Raw genomic sequence first — 20182 nt, forward strand, 5'->3', positions numbered from 1 at the left:
GGCCCCTACACATTCTTATATAAATGAAAGTTTCACAGAATAAGAAAAATTGAGGTTAACAGTTACACAGGATGCAATCCGATTTTGTTTCGCACCAAGTTGATTTCATACCCCTCTAATGGGTTGCCACCCACAACATAACCTTAGCACTTCTGAAGTCTGATGGATTCTGATAACTAAGGCTGTGATGGGAATAGGGGAAAGTAAAAAGTATTATGGATACAAGGGAGTCAGGAGTCCCAAGTCTGGGCAACGCTGGGTTATCAAGACAGTTGGGTTTCTTCACTGTCACTCTAAGATAGACCAGAGTGGACTGACTATCGGCAGTACCATGTTCCCACATTTGCCATTTTTCAAATGTCAACAGAATAATTAGATCAATTATTCTATCCAGAGAAACATACTTGGGACACTGCTTTCCTCAAGACCAAGGGACAGTTTGGTGTTGCTAGGGTAAAGTGGGTGAGAGGCCTTGGCCTGTTGCAGTAACTGAACTCATCACTCCTTCCCTCTCGTCTAAACCAAACCCTGCTCCCCAGGAAGCCATGGTTCCCTCAGGTAGCTGCTTTAGTCATTAAAGCCCAAGTCTCCATTCTGTTGATCACATCTCTGAATTCCTAAAGCAGTGTTTTGATTCTGGTGACAGTTCATCCCTCTTGTTAAACATGCTGATATGATCATCTTCCAAAACCACAGAACCAGAGGCCAGGTCCTGGGCCTTGGTGTATTGATCATCGGTGATGGGTGATGCCTTGGGAAGGCTCTTGCCAGCCAGCCCTTTGGAGAGAGATCCCCACCCCACCCATCAGATTGTCAAAAGCCACTAGTCATCAGGACAGGAAATCCTGGGCTTGCTTAAGGGCCGGCCGGTGGTAACTTGGTCGGTTGAGACTTCCTTATACTTCCAACAGAAGCCCGTATCTGTCTGAAATGAAACTGCCTGTCAACTAAGTTCACATTTATTGAAGCCACGATATTTAATACCCAGTGAGGGTTCAATCCCTGATAATGTCATCCTTTTGGTGACAAAGTGGTAATCCATCTCTCATAGGACTTCCCTCAGGCAGGCTGCCTTCTGTGCAGGTGACCCCATCAAAGAACAGAACCTTCCCATGGTCCGTCCGTGACTTCTGCGTGATCTCCGTGCTAAACACCCTGCACGGAGCACCCCCCCCCCCCCCAGCACACACACACAAGACAAAATGGCCCTCCATCATTTATGTGATTACCTAGTTTCAAGTTACATTCTGCCTTGTGTGCTCCTACTTTATCATGGGGCAGAAGTAGGTAGGTCATGTTCTCAGAAAGGTTCTTAGGACGTGTCCTTGAGTTGAATTGCTTTGGAGTTTGTATGAGGCTGGACATGCCAGGAGGAGGGTTTTGGCTGGGGAGTGTGTCTGCCTGGAACTGCTGCTTGACCCTGGTTGACCGACAGGCCCCGAGTCACTGCCCTGACTTCCTGAAGTCGCTCAGTACCACTGCTGCCTTTGAGCTGCTTAGGTCTGAAGTGTGCCTGTCCCTTGCTGGTGAGCGTCACAGTCATCTTGGGAGTGTCAAAGTTTTCAAACAAATCTAGCAGAGCAGTCCAGTTCTCCTTGACCAAGGGTGGGACATCTATCTCAGACCCAGAGGGGACTTTTCTTGGATGAGCCAAGGATGAGATGGAGTGTCCCATAGTGAACGGGCTTCAGTGACAGTCACGAATCCACCTCCTGATGTCCTCTGTAGGGAAGAAGGGGATGGCCGGGCGGAGTTGGAGCCCCTCTCAAAAGCTGAAAAGACAAGAAGGCGGCTTTGGCCACTTGGGACAAGGGCCACAGCTCTGTAAGAACAAAGGCTCTGGTGCTTCAGGGTCAGCGCTGGTACAGCCAAAGGATGCCAGCCTTGTGCAGGTCCCGCCACAGCGCGGCTTCCAGGGACAGGTCGTGGTTCGCATAGAATATCAGTGGCTTCTTTATTCGTTCGAAATAGTGGTCAGAAAATTTCCAGTAGTTCCTTGTGATGAATCCATAGGCACTAACCTGGACAAGAACAGTCATGGAGTTAGCATTTACTGAGCAGCTCCGTGCACACAGACTCGTGGGAAGTGACAGGAGTTTGGAAAGGCAGGGCCCCTCTCCTCGGGAGCGTGGTGAAGATGCAGATGCACAGCAGTTCTAGCTCACACCCACACCCAGCACTGTGCTCTTTGCACACATTTTCTCACCCCAGCTTTACAATAATCTTAGGTGGCTGTCATCCCCATCTTACAAGTGGGGAAAGAGGCTCAGGGAAGTAACCAAACGTGTCCCCAGTCACAAGCTCGTGGCCAGGCCAGGTTTTGAACTCAGGTCTGTGATTTTAGGGCCATGGTGATCATTAAGCTGAAGATGGAGGCAAAAGCCTATTACTGTCTGTTTCCCATTCTAGTGGTGACCGCAGACGAGAGATTCCTGCTTTAAAATACAGAAAAGGTGTAGGCCCAGCTCTTGTGCTGGCTTTAGCGTGGGTCCCTGCCTTTCCCTGGAAACTGCTACTCAACCTCTGCCTCCACGCGGCTCATGCAGGCAACTTCCCTTTGGGACCATCTCATATGGGAATTTTAAAGATTCTGTGCCTGGGAGGCTAAATTGCTGTCCCACCGCAGTTCTAGAATGTCCTCCTAAAAGAGTGTCCCTACCTAGTTCTGTTGAGAAGATTTTGCTTTCACAAGGGCAATTTGATAATGTGTGCCTTCAATGCCAGAGAGAGTGGCTGCTCTGGGGAAGAGGGAGTGGAAGAAGGAAGTGGTGGGGCAGGTGGCTGAGGGAGGGAAGGCGGGGCTGGCCCGGGAGCTGTCCTCTAAAGGACCCTGGATAACGTGTACACCACTTCCCTTGACCAAGTCACTCCTGCGGCTGAGGGATCCTTTCCTCTGCAGGATAGAGGCCCAGAGTCCCATTGGGGGTGACAGGCCTCATGTAGGGGATATCATGGATCAAATTAGGTTCCATTCACACCTGTACTCTACTGCTGTGTGCTGCTGAAAGGGAAGACCTCTTACCTGGTCACAGGTATGCAAAGCTGTCAGCAGCATGAGGGCCCCAGTACTGGGCATATATAGGTCTCCAAAAGTTGTGTTAATCAACTTTGATTTCAAAAACCTGGAAGCAAAAAGAGGCATTCAAACTCAAGACGTTTAGGTCTCACATGCTAGCTTGATGGTTGTGCCTGTATGCTTTACGACTAGCAAATTAAAACAGGTTGGAAAACCATCCAGAACTTCTGGCCCTTCTACACCAGTCCACTCCGTATTTGGGAAAAGACCAAATGGGCTTAATGCAAAAATCTTCAGTTGAAACACCACCTTAAGTAACAGAGTGGGGATGAGAAAGAATAGGCCCATCTGGAAGCAGCACAGGTAAGAGCCTCCCCGCTTCCTCCCGCTCTCTAGAAGCCTGAGCCCAGCCTAACTCGCCTTTCCTCCCTGAGACCCCCTGCCTTCACTGCAGGCTACTAAGTAACCACAATGCACAGGTGGCCTATGGAGCCTGAGACCTAAGTTTCTCTCCACCCCCAGACTGGCCAAGCAGGAATCGTGTACGAGGAACAGAGTGCGCAGGTCCTGTGACTGGAGTCACTGGTGAGATGGTGAGTGTGTGCAGGCACATGTGCGCACATGCAACCACAGCCCAAAAGTGAGGCCACGGGATGGTGATCACAGGCCTGGACCGCAGCCCTGGATTCACATCTAAGCTTTGCCAGGCAAATCAAGCCTCTCAGCCTGTTTCCTCTGTCAAAGGGAGCAGTAGCTGTGCCCGGTCTTCAGTGTCCCTCCCCAGAGCCACTTGCCCCCTCCTCCACCTGCTCTCTGTCTTGGGATGTTGGCTCCTATGGGCTCCAGCAGGGTTTCTCAACTGCAGGAACTGACATTTGGGGCCAGATAATTGTTTATTACCAGGGTCATCGTCTGCATTATGGGCTGTTAAGCAGCATCCCTGGCCTCTGCCCACTAGTGACACTCACACTTGCCTAGTGACAACCAAAAATGTCTCTAGACAGGGACAACTGACCCTACTGATAGGAGGGAGAGAGGCAAGTGAGATGATCAGGCTGATTGTTCCCCAGGCCCCTCCCCTCTGGTCGCCTTGGGCTGGCTGTGTTGGGGCCTCAGGGTGATGACAAGACTGCTTCTACTGGCCCCCTTACTGCTCAACCCCTGTGGTCCCCCCACAGCCTGTGCTTTCCTAAACATCCCTGGTAAATAAACCTTGAGTGCTCCTGAGTTTCCTGCCCACTTCCTGTTGGCCCTGACGGAACACCGCCTCCGTGGAGGTCTTAAAGTAGTGAACGAACTGATATTAAGTGCTTGGCCCCCTACTTGGCACGTGGCACTCGATACAGCTCAGCTCGGCTGCGGGCTACAGTGCGGGGAGACATCGGGTCTCCTAAGGGAGACATCCTCCTAAGGGAGGGCCTGCGCTGCTGGGGGGTGGGTGTGGAGGAGAGAGGGGAAGGGCAGCTGTTCTTCCCGGCACCCCCCACCACCTACCTCTCCGTCAGGTAGCTGATGAAGTCTGGGTGTAGTAGCTTGAATTTACTGGCAGAGGCTTCTGGTCCAAAGTAGGTCCAAGGCCTAGGACCCACGAAAGAAGTGGACAGAGCGGCCCATGCCGTCGTACTGCACGTTGGGGGGCGTGGGGAGGGGCAGGACACTGGGGCGGCGGCGGCGCAGGGGCCGGTAGGGGCGGGGCTGGGCGTAGTAGCGGGAGAAGGGGGTGTAGAAGGTGGCCGGCAGCACGGTGGGGACCACGTGCGGCTTCCCGCTCACCAGGACCTCGGGGGGCGGGCTGTAGGAGAGCGAGGAAGGCGGCGTGAACAGGGCGGGGGGAGTTGGGTAGGAGCAGCTGCTGCTGTAGTGGGCCGGAGGGGGCGGCAGCAGAGGTAAGTAGAGCGACTCCGGGGGCGGAGGGCGCTTGCGGGCGGGGCAGGGGCAGGGGCAGGGGCAGGGGCAGGGGCAGCACTGGCCTAGGGGAAGCGGTGATGTAGGGGGCTGGAAGAAGGGGGGCTCCTTCAGGAAGCGGGGCACGTAGGGGGCGATGTAGGACGGGATGCCCCGAACCGGCCCGATGTAGGAGGCCGAGGGGACAGGGCTTTGGGAGGGGGACCTGCCGATAGGCTGAGCAGGAGTTTGGGAAGAGTTTCTAGAGAGGGTTTTCAAGCCAGATTGGGAGGGAGATTTGGAGGTGGGCGGAGTGGGGTTTTGGGCAGACCCTCGAGGCACATGTTGGGTATGAGGGCTGGGGGTCAGGGAGGAAGCCCGGGAAGAGGGCTGTGAGGCATTTGGGGTGGGAGGGTGAGAGAGGGGCCGAGAGGAAGGCCCCCGGGTGGGGGATGGGGAAGGGGCCGGGCCCCCGGAGCCAGAGTAGGGCTGCTGGTTGGAAGAGGTGATGATATTGTTGGAACGGGACTGGGAGGGGGACTGGGTAGGGGACGGATTAGGGGTATGGGAGGGGGAGCTCATTGGTGTTGGGGAGGCTTGTGTCCACCCGATGTCTCTGAGCCAGCCCCCCCAAGAGCCCAGTTCCGCCAGTGTCACAAAGCCCACCCTCATGACCAGCAGCAGCATTGTGAGCAATTGTTGGGTAATCACAAGGCGGGGGTGGGGCACAGGGTGGCCAGTGGACCCTGGCCTGGCCTTTGAGGGCTTAATCCCTAAGGACCACCTCAGAAGCTGCTCTCTCAGGGGGTGGGCAAGATGTTCCAGGAGCACTGAGATAGGAGAACTGGTCATCGTGACTACAGGGGTGGCATAGATTTCTAAGGACCTGCCTCAGGGACAAGAAATTGTCAGCACTACGGGGAGAAGGTTCAGATAAGGCCAGGACGTGGTTCAAAAGAGCTGGACATGGGCCTGCTGCCCAGAAGGTGGGGGAGAAAAGACAGAGTATCCTTTGTTCCCACTTCCTAGAACACTGGGCCCATGTTGCCTGCGTTCCCCATTTCACGGGCACAGCCCCGGGGGGGGGGGGGGTGCCGACCAGCACGAGGGGCATGGATTCTGGCTCTTGCTCTTAGTTTCCAGAACCAGCGTCCTCAACAGCACAGCAGCCCCGCTGTGGACAGGCCCCGTGAATGCTGTTGGCTGGGTGGCGAGGCTGGTTGTGGGGACAGCAGCTCGAAGCTGAGGAGCCTGCCTGCTCCATTCAGAAAAGCGGCCCCGTGAGCCTGCAGCCCACCTCTTCAGGAGCATTCCTGGGGACCAGTGCAGTTACCTGGGCTTTCCTGGGTGTTGGACAAAAGAGCATGATTCCCCAATGCTCTGTTGAATTCTTGGGGGTTTTCTTGCCGCCCTCCACCTTCCCCACCCAACAGTGGGCCCCGGGAGCAAGGAGAGATGACCGCAGCATTACCATGCCCTGCCCCTGCTTGGCTGCTCACCTGTCCCCTTTATCAGGGCCCTCCGGGACACGCACACCCAGAATGGCCGATCTCAGCATCACATAGTCACGGATGTCTGAGGGGATGAAGATATAGTGCAGGTCCTGTGGGGGCGACAGAGACACTGAGCCCCAGGGGGAAACAAGACTACATCCAGCTCCTGCTCAGAATGGACATCCTTCCACCCAGTCCTCCCACCTGTCCTGGTGGGAGAATTTCCTGTATCTGCCTGTATTCCCATTCCCAGCTAGTGTGTGTGATGGTTTCAAGACTCATTCACAAATTCTTTGATTCTCCTTCCTTCAACAGGGGACGCTTACTTGCCATTCCCTTGAGTATGGGCTGGACATACTGACTAAAGAATAGAGTTTTCTAATGATTAGGAAAAAAATGGAAGTGACAGTGTGTGACTGTGGTCGTAAGAGGCACTGCAGCTAGTCCTTGCTCTCTGGGATCACGTGCTCTTGGTGAAGTTAGGCGCCGTGTTGTGAGGACGCTGGAGGAGCCTACAGAGTGGCCCACATGGCAAGGGCCTGTGAGGGAGGCATCTTGACTCTGGCCCCAGTCAAGCCTTCTGATGACTACAGCCCCTGTCGATCCTGACTGCAGCCACCTGAGAGACGCTGAGCCAAAATCACTCTGCTAAGCTGCTCCCAACTTCCTGACCCATTGAGACTGGAAGATAATAAATGTTTGTCATTGAAAGCTACTAAGTTTTGGGGTATTTTGTTATGCAGTGATAGGTAACTCACACAGGTGCTGTGGCTAGCCCAGAAATAAAGCTGCCCCATTTTGTCCTATCATGAGCTAAGGGAGGTTCTACCGTGAGGCCCTGGCACACAGTCACTGTGGCTAGGACACTCCTGCATTCCCTGCTCAGTGGAGGAAGCTTCTAGAAACCCAAGTAGCCCTGTGGAGCACCACAGAACCTCTTATCCTGGGGTCTCCCTAACGCTGCATGTGGCACCCAGACTACGCTGGAGGGAAAGCGAGGTCTTAGGGCAACTGGGTGTAGTTGAAAGGACCTGGAGGCGGCAGACGGGCTCAAGTTCTGGCTCCCCCACTCCCCAGCGGGGACTGGGCATGTTCCCCTGTCTCTTGAATGTCAGCTGCCTGCACAGGGCTGCAGTGGGGATTCAGGAGGGCACACATCATTATTCTGGTGGGCAGCATGGGGCAATGGAAACAACGCTAGCGGGCAGAGGGCCTAGATTTTGATGATTCTAGCTGGGTGGTGGCCTTGGACATGATGCCATCTGGAAACGGGCTACTGTGATGACCGTGTCCAACGCTGGGAACAGAGGAGGCACTCTATAAATGCCCTTCCCTGTGGACAGCTCTGGGGTGGGAGTCTGGACTTGAGCACTGGCCCTTGGCTGGTTTGCTGAATGAAGGGCACTGAGCCGTCGTCTCCTCTGCAGAAAACCAGGGCTGATGAGGCACTGTAAATTGCCCAGCACCCAGCAGCTTTCAGTTAATATTAGCCATTCACGCTCCACTCCAGACTTGTCCTGTGAAGCCTGAAACAACAGGGTGTCCCTGCCCACATCCTCCTCAATGGCTCTGTCACATGCGTCCGAGATCCTGGCACAACCTCTCCATCCACTGGACCAGGGCTTGGGAACCCTGTGGCTCACCCCATGGAAGGGGCTCTGGGAAGAAAGGCACGAACTGTCCACAACAATGGCATGCCTATCAGAGGCCTCACCTGTCCTTGTGGCACAGAGGTGAAGCCCAGCGTCCAGTAGGAGATGAGGGAGTTCTTCATCGTGTTCACAGTGAAACCGTAGAAGGAGGTCTTGGTGCCCACATCGTCCTCGAAGCCTTTGATCACAGCACCATTGAGTCTGGTCCGAACAGAGGCCCATCAGCCTTCTTGTGGTTACACCATGCTGCGTCTCTGTACTTCCATCCCCAGGATTGTGCCACGCCTGTCCCCATGCCTCTATACGGACCACTCCCTCTGCCCATGGCAGCACCAGTGCACAGGTGCCATCCCCACTCTTCCAAACTCAGGGGATGCCCTGTGAAATAGGCACAACTGGCTCTGGCAGCTCCTTCCTCCCGGGTCCCCTTGGCATGTGGCACCCACGCTCTGTCTTCAGGGTCTGTTTGCATGTGCATTCGTCCATGCCTGTCTGCCCATTACAACTGCCGAGCTGCCTGAGGCCACTGCTGCCTTGGGCTGCAGCCTTCACGGAAGATGCTTCCCCAGGGGCTGGCTCCAGACCAGCTCTCTGCCCAGCTCCCCTCCCACCTCCTCCCTGGGCCCTGCCGCACATACCTGAACACATAGTCGTGGGCATCGATGTTCCGACCCTGGCGGGAACCATTCAGAATGCCTCCATTACCCACCACGGCACAGCGAATGCAGTGGGGACGTGGCTCCCTGGAGCCAGTGAACAGCTCAGTGCTCTCGGAGCCATTCAGAAGTCTCAGGGTGGAGGTGATGGCTGTGGGTGCAGGGCAAGGTGGGACACTATGAGGAGGGCTGTGTGGGGTCATCTGGAGCCTTCCCAGACTGTTTCTGGTACCCCACCTCACCAGAGGCCTGACACCAGCCCCTCCCAGGAGGCACGGAGGGTGGGTGGGGAATGAAATGTCAGTGAGCCAGGAGAACTGAAAAGAGGATGGTGGGGGAGGGGGTGTGGCTGGGCCCTGAAAGGCCTCAAGAACTCGAATAACTAGTCCTCTCAAGACTGTCTATTCCAAAAGAAAGTAGTCTGAGGCATGCAGGGGTCGGGGTGGAGGGGCCATCTAACCCAGTGGAGGGGGCTCTGGTTGGTTTCCCACAGCAGCAACCATCAGGGGCCCCACAGCCCCTGTCCTCGGCCACCTTTGGACACTGGTACCTTTCACGCCAGGGAGGCCCCGGGATGGTGAGAGCTTCTCTGCCAGGGCGGCCAAGCCCCCCTCACTGACCGGTGGTGCTCACAGGGGCAGGGAGGTAAGGCAGGAGTCGCACAGCTGGGGGGTTGAGCCCTGAGGCCCTTCTGGGAGGAAAGGGGTACGGGGGTCCCACATCACTCTGCTGTAGGGCAGGGAGGCCTGGCCTGCACCGGGGCCAAAAGTGGGAGGAAGGGACTAGCTGAGGCCAGAGGGCTGGGTGAGAGGCAGCGGCTGCAGGTTACCTTGGCGGGAGAGGCCCTGCCAGCCGTAGGGGGCTTTGTGCTGGCTCAGGCTGTCCCAGAGCTCCTGGGTGAAGAGTGGCCACGAGAGCAGCACTGGAGTGGAGAGATTGAACAGGCCTCGGAAGTGGGGGTGCCGCTGGATGTCGAGAGAAAGTGGGTGTCGGCAGCGCAGGCTCTGAGCAAGAAGACAAGAGGGCTGAGTTCTGTTAGCTGGGGCTGGGGCGGGTGGGAGCCTTCCCGGGAGCCTGCAGACCCCACAGGAGGGTTGGAAGGGAAGAGCCGCCCTTCCCCGTCCAGACCTGGGCCACCCACAGAGCTGGGAGTCAAGCTGGCCTGTGGTGCAGCAGCCCGGTGGGCATCAGAGAGCTTTCTGGATTTCCCCGGCCCAGCTCTTCCTTTCCTGGATGCCACATCTCCGTGGCCTGATGGCTCTGGCCTCCTACTCCTTCACCTCACCCTTGGGGAAACTCTGGGGCATCTTCCCACCAATGGGTATGACCTGCCTGCCCTTGGGTGGAGGAGTTCCAGCCTGGGCTTCAGAACCCATCAGCCTGGATGCAGATCCCAGCTCTGGCAGTCCTCGCTGTAGGATTTGCGTGGAAAGGGCTTCCGGGAAGATTATGATCATCTTTCTTCCAGGTGGCGCCTGAACAGGGTTGAACAGTGTTGCCCCAAAATTCATGTCTGCCCTGAACCTCAGAATGTGACCTTATTTGAAAATAGGGTCTTTGCAGATGTAATTTTAAGATGAAGTCATACTTGGTTATGGTGGGCCCTAAATTCAATGACTGGTGTCCTTTTAAGAAGGCCATGTCCTGATTGAGGCGAAGACTGAGGGATGCAGCTACAAGCCAAGGAAGACCTGGAGCCCCTAGAAGCTGGAAGAGGCAGGGCAGGATTGTTCCTTAGAGCTTCTGGAGAGAGAACGGCCCTGCCAGCGCCTTGATTTCAAACTTCCGGGGCTGAGAACTGTGAGAGAATTAAGTTCTCTCGTTTTAAGCCACCGGTTTATGGTCAGTTGTCCCAGCAGCCCTAGGAAACTATACAGTGCCTCTGCTCACAGGGACCTTGAGCGAGAGTGAAGTACTGAGCAGCGCCCAGCCCCGTCTGCCTGCGATTTCGACATCAGACTCCCACACAGCCTTTGCCCGTGCAGGGCTGCTCACAGCACTGAAGGGGGCTCTTGGTTAAGCCGCTGGTTTGATCAAAGGGCAAGGCAGGAAAGAGCTGTACAGTCATTTCTGCTATAATGTGACGTAAGAGTGCATAAAAACCACCACAATAGGCAAAATTTGCACTCGAAACCACAGGACTTTGGTGAAAATGGGAGGAGTGGTATGACATTCAAAAGCTCTGTCAGTGATGCATGAAACAGAGAGGAACCTACGGAGGAGGGAAGCACAGTTTTGCACACATTCAATGGTTAAGAAATAAATATGTACTACTAAAAATACGGCACTTGACCTTGGGAAAGACTTGACATTTGCTTGTGGCAGTGGGTGTCTGAAGGGTGGCGGCTTGTGAGTTATTGCGAAGTGGTGGGAAGGAAGTTATAACACGTGATGAAATGGCTGCATATCTGAAGCCTGCATGTGTGTGCATTCTGTGTATCCTATGAGGCCCCCTTTGGTTGGGTGTGGTTTTCTGCATTTAACCTAGTGTTCTTGCTGACAAAATCATTCATAAGCAAACAGAGAATTTGTGTTATGCTCAAATTGTTTCCTAAGATATGAATCTTGTTGGAACAAATTCACATTTTCAAAGCAAGCATTACAGCAGATCACACTGTACTAATTTCACTACTATTCAGTTTATCATAGGGGTGTTTTCCAGGGCCTTCTTTACCAGGCTCCAGGAGAAAAATCTTCAGGTCTGCATATCAGGGAAGGCTGTACTTCACTTGGGCAGCTGGCTTGCTTTTATCTCATGGACATGATGGCAAAGCTGCTTTCTTCGCTGTGGCCACCAGGAAGCTCAGAGCCAGATATATGGCCCGTCTCTTACACCTTGTGGTGGTTCAGAGCCAGGCTCTGGGGTCAAACAGGAGGCACAAATCCCAGTACCACCTCTTCCCTGAGTGACCCTAAACAAGGGACCTGATCTCTTTGTGCCTAATTTTGCTCGTCTGTAAAAGCTACCTGACAGGGTCGCTTAAGTGAAAGTGCTTGAGTTGGCTCATCAGCCCACAGTCAATGGTGACTATTAGTTATGGAGCAAGGCCCAGAAGAGTCTCAAACCCTCTGGGTAAACATGCAGCATCTCCCCAGGGTTTGGTGTTTACTCTATGGTGAGCGGTTTAAATGTGACTTTTACAGTAAAATGACATTTTCAGGAGTAGAATGTAAAATTCGCAGGACTTTAAGAGAAATCAGGGGCCGACTGGTGGCGTAGCACTTAAGTTCACGCGCTCTGCTTGGGGGCCCAGGGTTCGCCAGTTCAGATCCCGGGCATGGAGCTACACATTGCTTATCAAGCCATGCTGTGGCAGGCATCCCACGGATAAAGTAGAGGAAGATGGGCACGGATGTTAGCTCAGAGCCAGTCTTCCTCAGCAAAAAGAGGAGGATTGGTGGTGGATGTTAGCTCAAGGCTAATCTTCCTCAGCAAAATAAAGAAATACATAAATAAAAATAAAATAAATCACAAGATTTCCAAGAACTTTTCAGCTGGCTATACCCCAAAGGTACACAGTGATCCGTCCTTCTCTGCTATTGGGGTACAGGACCTATTGGCCAGGCCTGAGAAGCCCTGACTGGCTGGCTGCTCGGCTCTATGATTCAAGCTTGGTGGTTCCAAAGAGCACCCGCACCCCCCGGCCCTCGGCATCTCACAAGCACGTTCTGGTTTGCTCTTCTCTTTCCCCTTGTCCTCACTAACTTGAAGATGCTCAAAACCGCCACAGAGAAGCCAGCCACTGTACCTTTCTTGTCCCAGAATTCGATGCCTTGGGTCCAATGAATGCTTGAGAGGATGCACTATTCCTGGGGAAGAAAGCTGAAGTAAAGCAGGGGTCTGACCTGTCCCTGGGAGCCTTCTGTCTGACTCAGTGAGCTCCAGGGGCTGACGCTGCCCGCCAGGGTCAAAAGTGTCCGATCCTTTGCTTCTTCTATTTCTATGCTCTGATCCTTGCCCACATCTCTCTCTTTAGGCACAAAATACCGTCACATTATTATGTTCCGCCCAGCTGTATAAACCCAGAAATCAAGAAGCCCCTTGGCAAGCAGCAGAAATGTGCAGTTTGTAGCATCAGTGAGATGGTGGCTAAAAGATGAAAACATCAGGGGCTGGCCCCATGGAGTAGTGGTTAAGTTCAGTGCACTCCGCTTTGGCGGCCCAGGTTCACGGGTTCGGATCCTGGGTGCAAACCTACACCATTCGTCAGCCATGCTGTGGTGGTGACGCACATATATAGTAGAGGAAGATTGGCACAGATGTTAGCTTAAGGCTAATCTTCCTCAAGCAAAAAAAAAAAAGAGGAAGATTGGCAACAGATGTTGGCTCAGGGCTAATCTTCCTCAGTAGGAAAAAAAAAAAAAGATGAAAACATAAAATAGGAAACCTTGCCAGTCCCCTGGAATTGTGACCATCTGAGGTCTCTCCCTGCCGAGGTCCCAGAGGCAGGCGTTAGTTAGGTCCCAGATGCCTTGGGCCCCCTTCACCTTGGCATCAGCCATCCTGCCACTCCTGGCTCCTGCCCTACAGGTCCTGGTGAGGGGCATGAGTCTGCAGCTGACTCCCTGGGTTTGTATGGCATGATCTCAGGAAGGCACTGAACTTCTCAGAACCTCGGTCTTCTATCTGTACAGCGGGATAATCATGCTGATAGGATTGAAAGTCACATCACATAGCATCCAGTTGTTGGCGGGATTCGAATAAAGAATCTATGTTATCTCACACAAAAAGTGTTCTCTAAATGTTAGCTATCCTGACCTACAGGAAGAAGGGAAAGGACCCTGTGGGGACAGCATCCCTGACAGTGTCCCTTCTGGAGGGAGGTAAGGGGCTGATGTTACCACCCCATGCCCACCCCCACCTGCCAGGTGGCCCCAGCATCAGAGCCGAGGGCAGCCAGAAAGGAAGGAATAGGGGCTCTTGCCCGTTCAGCCGGGTGTCAGGCTTCTCCCAGGCTCCTGCTCTCTCCCCACTGGCCACACGGGAGCAGCGGGCAGGACTGGGGATCAGCAGTTTGCAAGGGAAACAAAGGCCTCTTGTTACTTGCTTCTAGTGCTGAGCCAGCTGAGCCTGTGACCCGCCTCCCTTCAGGTTTCCAAGAGCCTGGAGGGGCAGGCAGAAAGAGCAGGGCTGATCCCTCCCCAACCCTCCCTTTCCCTCTCAGACTGGCCACCTGTTCACCCACACAATCCTGTATTTCCTCTCCCGCAGCTCAACAGGACCCTGTTTGAGGAGGTACTGGGATCCCGGTGCTCAGCCTCCGCTGCAGCGAGAACCCCCAAGGCGAGAACTCCCAGGGAGCTTTTGAAAACCACCCATGCCAAGGCCCCACCCCTGAGATGCTGATTTGATCGGTCTGGGCCCCTCCCCAGGTGATTCTTCTGTGCAGCCAGGCTTGAGAGCCCTGATGGCAGAACCGAGCAACAGGGCAGACTAGAGACAGGAGGGGGGAGCTGCAGGGGAGATGATGGAACCCCCCAATTCAGCTTTGCGGCCCTGAACTCTAGCCTCCTCGGCAACGCCTGCTCATCTCCAGAGCACCCCCCAGTGTTCAGTGACTTCTCCCAGCCCCTCCCTCTTAGGAATCCAAGGGCTTCTGGACACCTGCCTGGGGAGCCTGGAAGGAGTGGGGAGGGGACCAGCCCACCTATGCCCCTCCGGCAACTTTTACCAGCCTGAGGAGAAATAAGGACAATATAGTGCATTTTTCGTAAAACTAAATTTACTCAAATCATATTCTTAGGACTTCTTGGCCCTAAAATGTCCTTTCCTTTACAAAATAATGTTGACAATAGATGGTATCTGGCAAGTAACTGGCACCCTGTATCTATCGTCACCTCCTCCTCCATAAAAAAAAATCTTTTATAAGTCTAGAAATCCCCATGCCTGGGAACTGCTGATCCGGATTAAATCCCCAGACTAGGTTCCACTCTCTAACCTGCAAGGACAGTCTCGTCCCACCTTGGGCACGGTAGCCCTGGTCCCAGCACCCTTCTCCCCTGGACTTTCCACTGTAGCCAGGCAAATCTGTTTTCTGTCCCCAGCTGGAGAGGTCGCACAGCCAGCTCTCCCAGCCCAGAATGCCATCCTGCCTCCCACCCTGCTTTTCTGGGCACTAAATATCCACCTCCTATAAGGAGGCCAGTCCTGACCTGCCCCCTGGGGTTTAGCTATAGCACAGATTATCAGGGAAGCAACAAGGAAATGGACAGGTTCTTGAGTTGTAGATTTTTAAGAGATTAGATCTTTTTAAAAAAGCTTTGGGGGCCGGCCCAGTGGCGCAGTGGTTAAGTTCACACGTTCCACTTCAGCTGCCCGGGCTTCACTGGTTCCGATCCCGGATGCGGACCTATGCACCGCTTGGCAAGCCATGCTGTGGCAGGCATCCCACACATAAAGTGGAGGAAGATGGGCACGGATGTTAGCTCAGGGCCAGTCTTCCTCAGCAAAAAGAGGAGGATTGGTGGCTGATGTTAGCTCAGGGCTAATCTTCCTCAAAAAAACAAAAACAAAAAAACTTTGTTGAGGTATAATGAACGTCGAACAAACCTCATATTTAAAGTTGTATTAGATGCTTTCAAAGAAAGTGTAAAATGTGTTTTAAAACATTTTTACATGAAATTGACAAAGATCTTTCTTCACACCCTCAATCGTTTTTAGTCCTCCTTGTGCAGTTTCTGACTACAAGGAAATTGACTTCAGGTATCACTTGCTAGAACACCCTTCCTTCTAAAGCGACCGGACTCAATCAGTGGCAAGCAGGTTCATATTGTTTTGCAACTTTGGATGCCCTTTGACCTTGTTTCCTGAGAACAGATACTAATTTTGCTTTCACCCTGTTATACCTGGAGCAAGGTTTGGTGAGGAGCGCGCGTGTGGGAAAGCGCCGGGAAGGGAACCCCTGGGCCCAAAGGGCCCTCCATGAGGTGGCGGGGGCGGGGGCGGGGGTGCCTTGCGGCCTCCCGAATCCAGACTCTGGGCACAGCTCGGTCTGCCTTCCAGCAGTAAAGCTAAGTCCTTTTGAGGCTTCTTCAGTAACTGGAACCATCACCCACCAAAGGCAGGCTCTCAGGTTTCTCCTCATGGGGCAGGAATGAAAGGAAGGTGCCCAGGGCGAGCGGGTGGGAGCCGAGCGCAGAGGGGGCTCAGGCAGGGGAACCTGGAGGGAGCCCCGAATCGGCCCCTGTTCCCCAGGGAACCTGCCTCTTGGGCAGGTCGCGCCCACACGCTACTTATCAAAATAAACAAGGGGGCAAACAGAGCGCCGGGAGAGCAGGGAGCCGGGCGAGCTAGAAAGGCGCCCGCCACGCTCGAGCTGCCGAGCCCGGCGAAACGGGAATCGGGAGCCTTGGGTCCCTGCCTTAAAAGTAGAATCAGAGAAGTGTGACGTTCCCAAGGGAGAGTTCCCGACAAAAACGGAACTGTTTTTATCTAACTCGCTTGACCGAGCCGACTTTCGACAAGAGAAAGTGTTTCTAATCAGGGCCCGAGGGAATTAACCCGCGACAGTGCCGAGAGCGGCTCGCCGGTGCGCAAGGGGCCAAGTCCCTCTCGGACCCGGGCAGCGGCTGTGCGGCCCGGCAGCGCGAGTTGCACGCCGGCTGGAGGCTCTGGGGACAAAGGGCGGCAGCCCGAGTCCCCGCTGCCAGCCACCCCGGAGAGGCCGGGGCGGAGGGCGGCCCGAGGACCCTGGGCTGGGCGCCCTGCGCGGCCCCTGCGCCTCCCGCTCGGGTCCCGCGCGGCAGCCCCTACCTGACTCTGGACCGGGGCCCCGGGTACCGCTGCCCCGCCGACAAGTACAGGGCGAAGAGGATCCCGGAGCTGGCAGCCGCGATCAGGAGCAGCAGCCAGAAGAACGGGCCGCGCGGGAGCCCCATGCAGCCCCGACCCGCGGGCGCCCCGTCCGCCGCCGTCCCGGGCGGAGGGGAGAGGCTTGGGTGGGCCGGGCCGGGCTCCCGGAGGCGGCCGCCCTGACCTGCCCCGCCCCGCCCCGCCCCGCCAGGCCCTGCCCGCCCTCTGCCCCCGCGGCCCCTCCCCACCCTGCCGCTCCTGCTCTCCCGGGCCCGGCCGCCCAAGGCCGGCACCCTCGGGGGCTGCACGGCGGCTCCGGAGGCGGGAGTGTCGCCCCCGGGTCTTGGAGAGTGGGCCCCCAGCCGCTGCGCTCCTGTCGGCGCCCAGCCCCCCAGGACGCCGCGAGTCTGGGGGTGGGCCGGCCGCCTTCCCCGTGCTGTCAAGGGCGGGCGCGCGCCGTCCGGGGAGTCGGCGGGGCGCGGGGGACGCTGCCACGCGCACTGCGCCCTCTGGACGCCCGAAGCAGGTGGAGCGGCGGCGGGGAGGCTCCCCTCGGAAGGACTCTCAAGACCCGTCGGTTTGGCCCTGGCACCGCGAGTCCTTTCAGAATGCGGGCGTAATGAGGGGCCAGTTCACCAGGACAGCTGAGGAGGGGAGGGGAGGATGGAAGAGCAAACCCGGCCAGCTCAGACCCTGATCCTCGGAGCAAGTCTGGACGCAGCAGCAGGTCTCTCTTTGTCCGACTGCAAGGCCTCCGGAAAAGCTCCCTGGGGCCTGCCTCTGTGGACAGGAATGGGTCATTCCGGCTCAGTTCTCGAAACTTTTAAAAATGCCACGCTTTGCTACCCTGCTGATAGACACTACTTAGAATTGGTGGTTTCACGTCTTTTATTTCAATCTTTATGGTTTTCGCTTGTGAAAGTCCCTGTAGAGGTTACTTCTCCCTTGATCAGCACCTTCTCCCGTTTCCTCAGTGGTTAATAAAACATCAGACTTTTTTCTGAAACCCCCCCCAATCCCACGCATACCCCTCGCTCTCAGAAAAAGGCTCACTTACTGCGTGAAAAAAAAGGGAATCACTAATTATCAATTTTTTCAACTTTGCATTTTCAAACCTATGAACTTGGCCCTCACAGCAGCCCAGCCTCCACCTGCCCAGACTCCAGCCTCAAGGTGGGGAGGGCACTCTCCTCCTGTGTGGGTTGACCCCCCACCACCTGTCTTAATGATTCCTGTCCACCTCCAGTGCCTTCAGGGGCAACACCCTGTTTAGACCAAATCTTCGTCCCCAAAGCTCTGTTCCTAGTCTGCAGCCTCACGAGGCCTCCTCTCTCCACCCCTCCATTGCCTCCCGGTGTCTCAGCCCTCTCCCCACAGCTTTCTTTCCTATCCAGGCAGGACCCTATGGTCATAATCTGAGCTGCTCTCTCATCATAACCCAGATTCTCTTGTGTTCCTGGCTTTCCGCCCGGCAGAGCTCAGACCCGGATTCACGCTCTGAGCTGCCTGTGCAGCGTCCCCTCCTCCATGCTGCCCACTCCCTGGCCTGGCTGAGAGCTGTGCTGGCCAGTCTCTCATTCCAGAGCAGAAGGATACCACCACACGGTCAGCTTCAGCCGGGCTCTCTACACCAGCCTTTTCCTTGTCCTTGCTGAGCTCCTGCTTCCATCCCGCCAACAATGATTCCAGAACATCACCTCTTTCCTCAAGACTCCTCTTCTCACTGCCATACCTCTGAGAGGGGAGCTTCAGCTTCCCAGGCCCCTGACTACAAAGTTGTCTCCTGTCAGGAACTGCGAAGGGTCTGAGATTTACCCAGGGTGCAAACTAACCGGTCAGCCTGGTGCAGCTTTATGGATGCTGGCGGGAGACACGAGACTCCTGGGTCAGAGACAAAGGACTTTATTACTCAAGGATCAGCTAACAGCGTAGGCTTCATGATTGTGTCACTGCTCCTTGCCCCTCAAGCCCCGTGAGGGTGAGAGAGACATTATCTATGATACTGGACTGTAAGAAAATCTGCCCTGCGCTCCAGAGGGAGCACTATCTTTATCTTCCAAGGCAGTTTGCTATACCAACATTCTTGAAAAGATAATCTGGAACAAAAGGGCAGTTAGTGCCTCTGCTCCTGTGCAGAAATGCGACAGACCCACCCAGAATTGTCTCCTAACATATTCCTGCCCACACATCTTCGCCTGCATTCCTCCAGGCTCTCCTCCTCCTGGCTCTCCTCCTCCAGTGAAAGCCAGCCTCTCTGCTGTGTCCTCCCACCTCTTCCGGCCTTGCTTTGGCTGCCATTCCACCCCCCCCCCCAACTGGGTCCTTATCCCAGTTTATGAATATGCCCCCAAGTATCTCATCCTAAAAAGCACAGCAAAACAAAGTCACACAAACGCAAACCTCTGTTGAGCTGGCACTCTTGTTTTTGGAGCTGTCAGTCGATTCAGACTCCTAGCAACCCTGTGGACACCAGGGCTGGACCCTTTCCGGTCTTTTTGCGCCATCCTCTCACCTTCCAGCACTCTGTCAGACGATGCTCTGGTGCTGTTCATAGGGTTTTCATGACCAACTTTTCCAGAGGTGGGAAGCTCTGCTGAAACCTGTCCACCATGGGTGACCCTGGTGGTATTTGAGATAGTGGTGGCATAGCTTTCAGCATCACAGCAACACACAGCTGCCACAGTATGATGACCCCCAGACAGGTGGTGTGGTTCCCTGACCTGGTAAGGAACCTGGGCCACAGCAGGCACTTTCTTAGCTACTCTCTTTTCTTTTCATCCGAGTTCTTGGTAGGGGAAGTCTGTGCTGTCTCCATTTCTCTCTTCGTCTGGTTTCTTCTCCTACTGCACCACTGAAACTGTCCCCACCGAGGCCACCAGGGGCCTTCATCATTCCCGGTGGAGCAGATGCTTTCCAGCACTAATCCTGCTGTGTCTGCCTCTGTATTTGAATTTGACAGTGTCCTCCTCAGGGCTGCTTTTAGGCTTTCTTATATCCGACATACGGCCACTGGCACAGGGCAGTTCCTGCTGACTCCATTTTCCAGTGTAAGAGTCAGGCTTTCCTGCTTCTTTGCTTGTCTCATAAATTTTTCTTGGAAACTGGACACTTTAGATAATGTATTGTAGCAACTCTCGGTCCTGGTTCACGCCCCCCCCCCCCTCCTCTGGCCCCCACTGCCCCAGGCTTGTTATTTGCTTGTATGTTTGGTGACTGGCTGGCTTATTTTGGTGAAGCCTTCCCTCCGCTCACTTGAAGTGTTAACCCCCTGGTGTTGCTCTGCAGGGAGCGCAGTTCAGGGTAGGCCCACAGACGCCCTGGGATGGCAATGATTTGGGCTAGGCGCCCTTCATCTCTTTCCCTGACCACATCCAGCTATTAAGCTCCATTAATTGCCAGCTGATCGCTCTATTGTTTACAGCAAGGCTCAGGGGCATCAATGGCTCTACAGGCTTAGGCTCCTTTGAAGGAGTAGCCCCTGTGGTATTCTGACCTCAGGAGGGCTCCTCCCAGCTGACTCTTTCCCTGGTTCTCCCCTGCAAACTAGCCGGTTTACACTTTAGACTGCATCTTCGTCGGCTCTACCAACCTCCTCCAAGTTCCCTTTCACAAACTCCAGTTTTTGAGAGCAGCCTTAGGCTTGAACTTCTCCACCCTCTGTTGCAGATAGTCACTTCCTTTGGAAAGAG

General features: G+C 54.9%; 2 protein-coding genes across 2 annotated transcripts; both read right to left on the bottom strand.

The window, feature by feature from the left end:
- Positions 1 to 943: 943 nt before the first annotated feature.
- On the bottom strand, positions 944 to 16626 carry ST6GALNAC2 (ST6 N-acetylgalactosaminide alpha-2,6-sialyltransferase 2). The gene is made up of 9 exons (XM_046675704.1): positions 16455 to 16626; positions 12451 to 12511; positions 9531 to 9705; positions 8684 to 8852; positions 8108 to 8246; positions 6400 to 6503; positions 4511 to 4594; positions 3023 to 3122; positions 944 to 2021 (listed from the first exon to the last, which is right to left on the bottom strand). Exons 1-9 carry the CDS (start codon positions 16577 to 16579, stop codon positions 1854 to 1856), a joined length of 1125 nt encoding a protein of 374 aa, XP_046531660.1. The 5' UTR covers positions 16580 to 16626; the 3' UTR covers positions 944 to 1853.
- On the bottom strand, positions 4595 to 6393 carry LOC124246929 (vegetative cell wall protein gp1). The gene has a single exon (XM_046675703.1). It carries the CDS (start codon positions 5750 to 5752, stop codon positions 4595 to 4597), a length of 1158 nt encoding a protein of 385 aa, XP_046531659.1. The 5' UTR covers positions 5753 to 6393.
- Positions 16627 to 20182: the final 3556 nt, after the last annotated feature.

This window comes from Equus quagga, chromosome 11, assembly GCF_021613505.1.
Source record: "Equus quagga isolate Etosha38 chromosome 11, UCLA_HA_Equagga_1.0, whole genome shotgun sequence".
Classification (NCBI taxonomy): Eukaryota; Metazoa; Chordata; class Mammalia; order Perissodactyla; family Equidae; genus Equus; species Equus quagga.

Bases quoted from the DNA above. Each gene is read 5' to 3' on its own strand.
- LOC124246929 (XM_046675703.1), bottom strand. From the start codon at position 5,752: ATGACCAGTTCTCCTATCTCAGTGCTCCTGGAACATCTTGCCCACCCC.
- ST6GALNAC2 (XM_046675704.1), bottom strand. From the start codon at position 16,579: ATGGGGCTCCCGCGCGGCCCGTTCTTCTGGCTGCTGCTCCTGATCGCG. The intron at 9,706-12,450 runs GTACAGTGGCTG...CTTCTTGCTCAG, and splicing joins CGAATTCTGGGACAAGAAAG to AGCCTGCGCTGCCGACACCC. The intron at 4,595-6,399 runs GTGAGCAGCCAA...CGTGGGTCCTAG, and splicing joins GGCCCTGATAAAGGGGACAG to GCCTTGGACCTACTTTGGAC.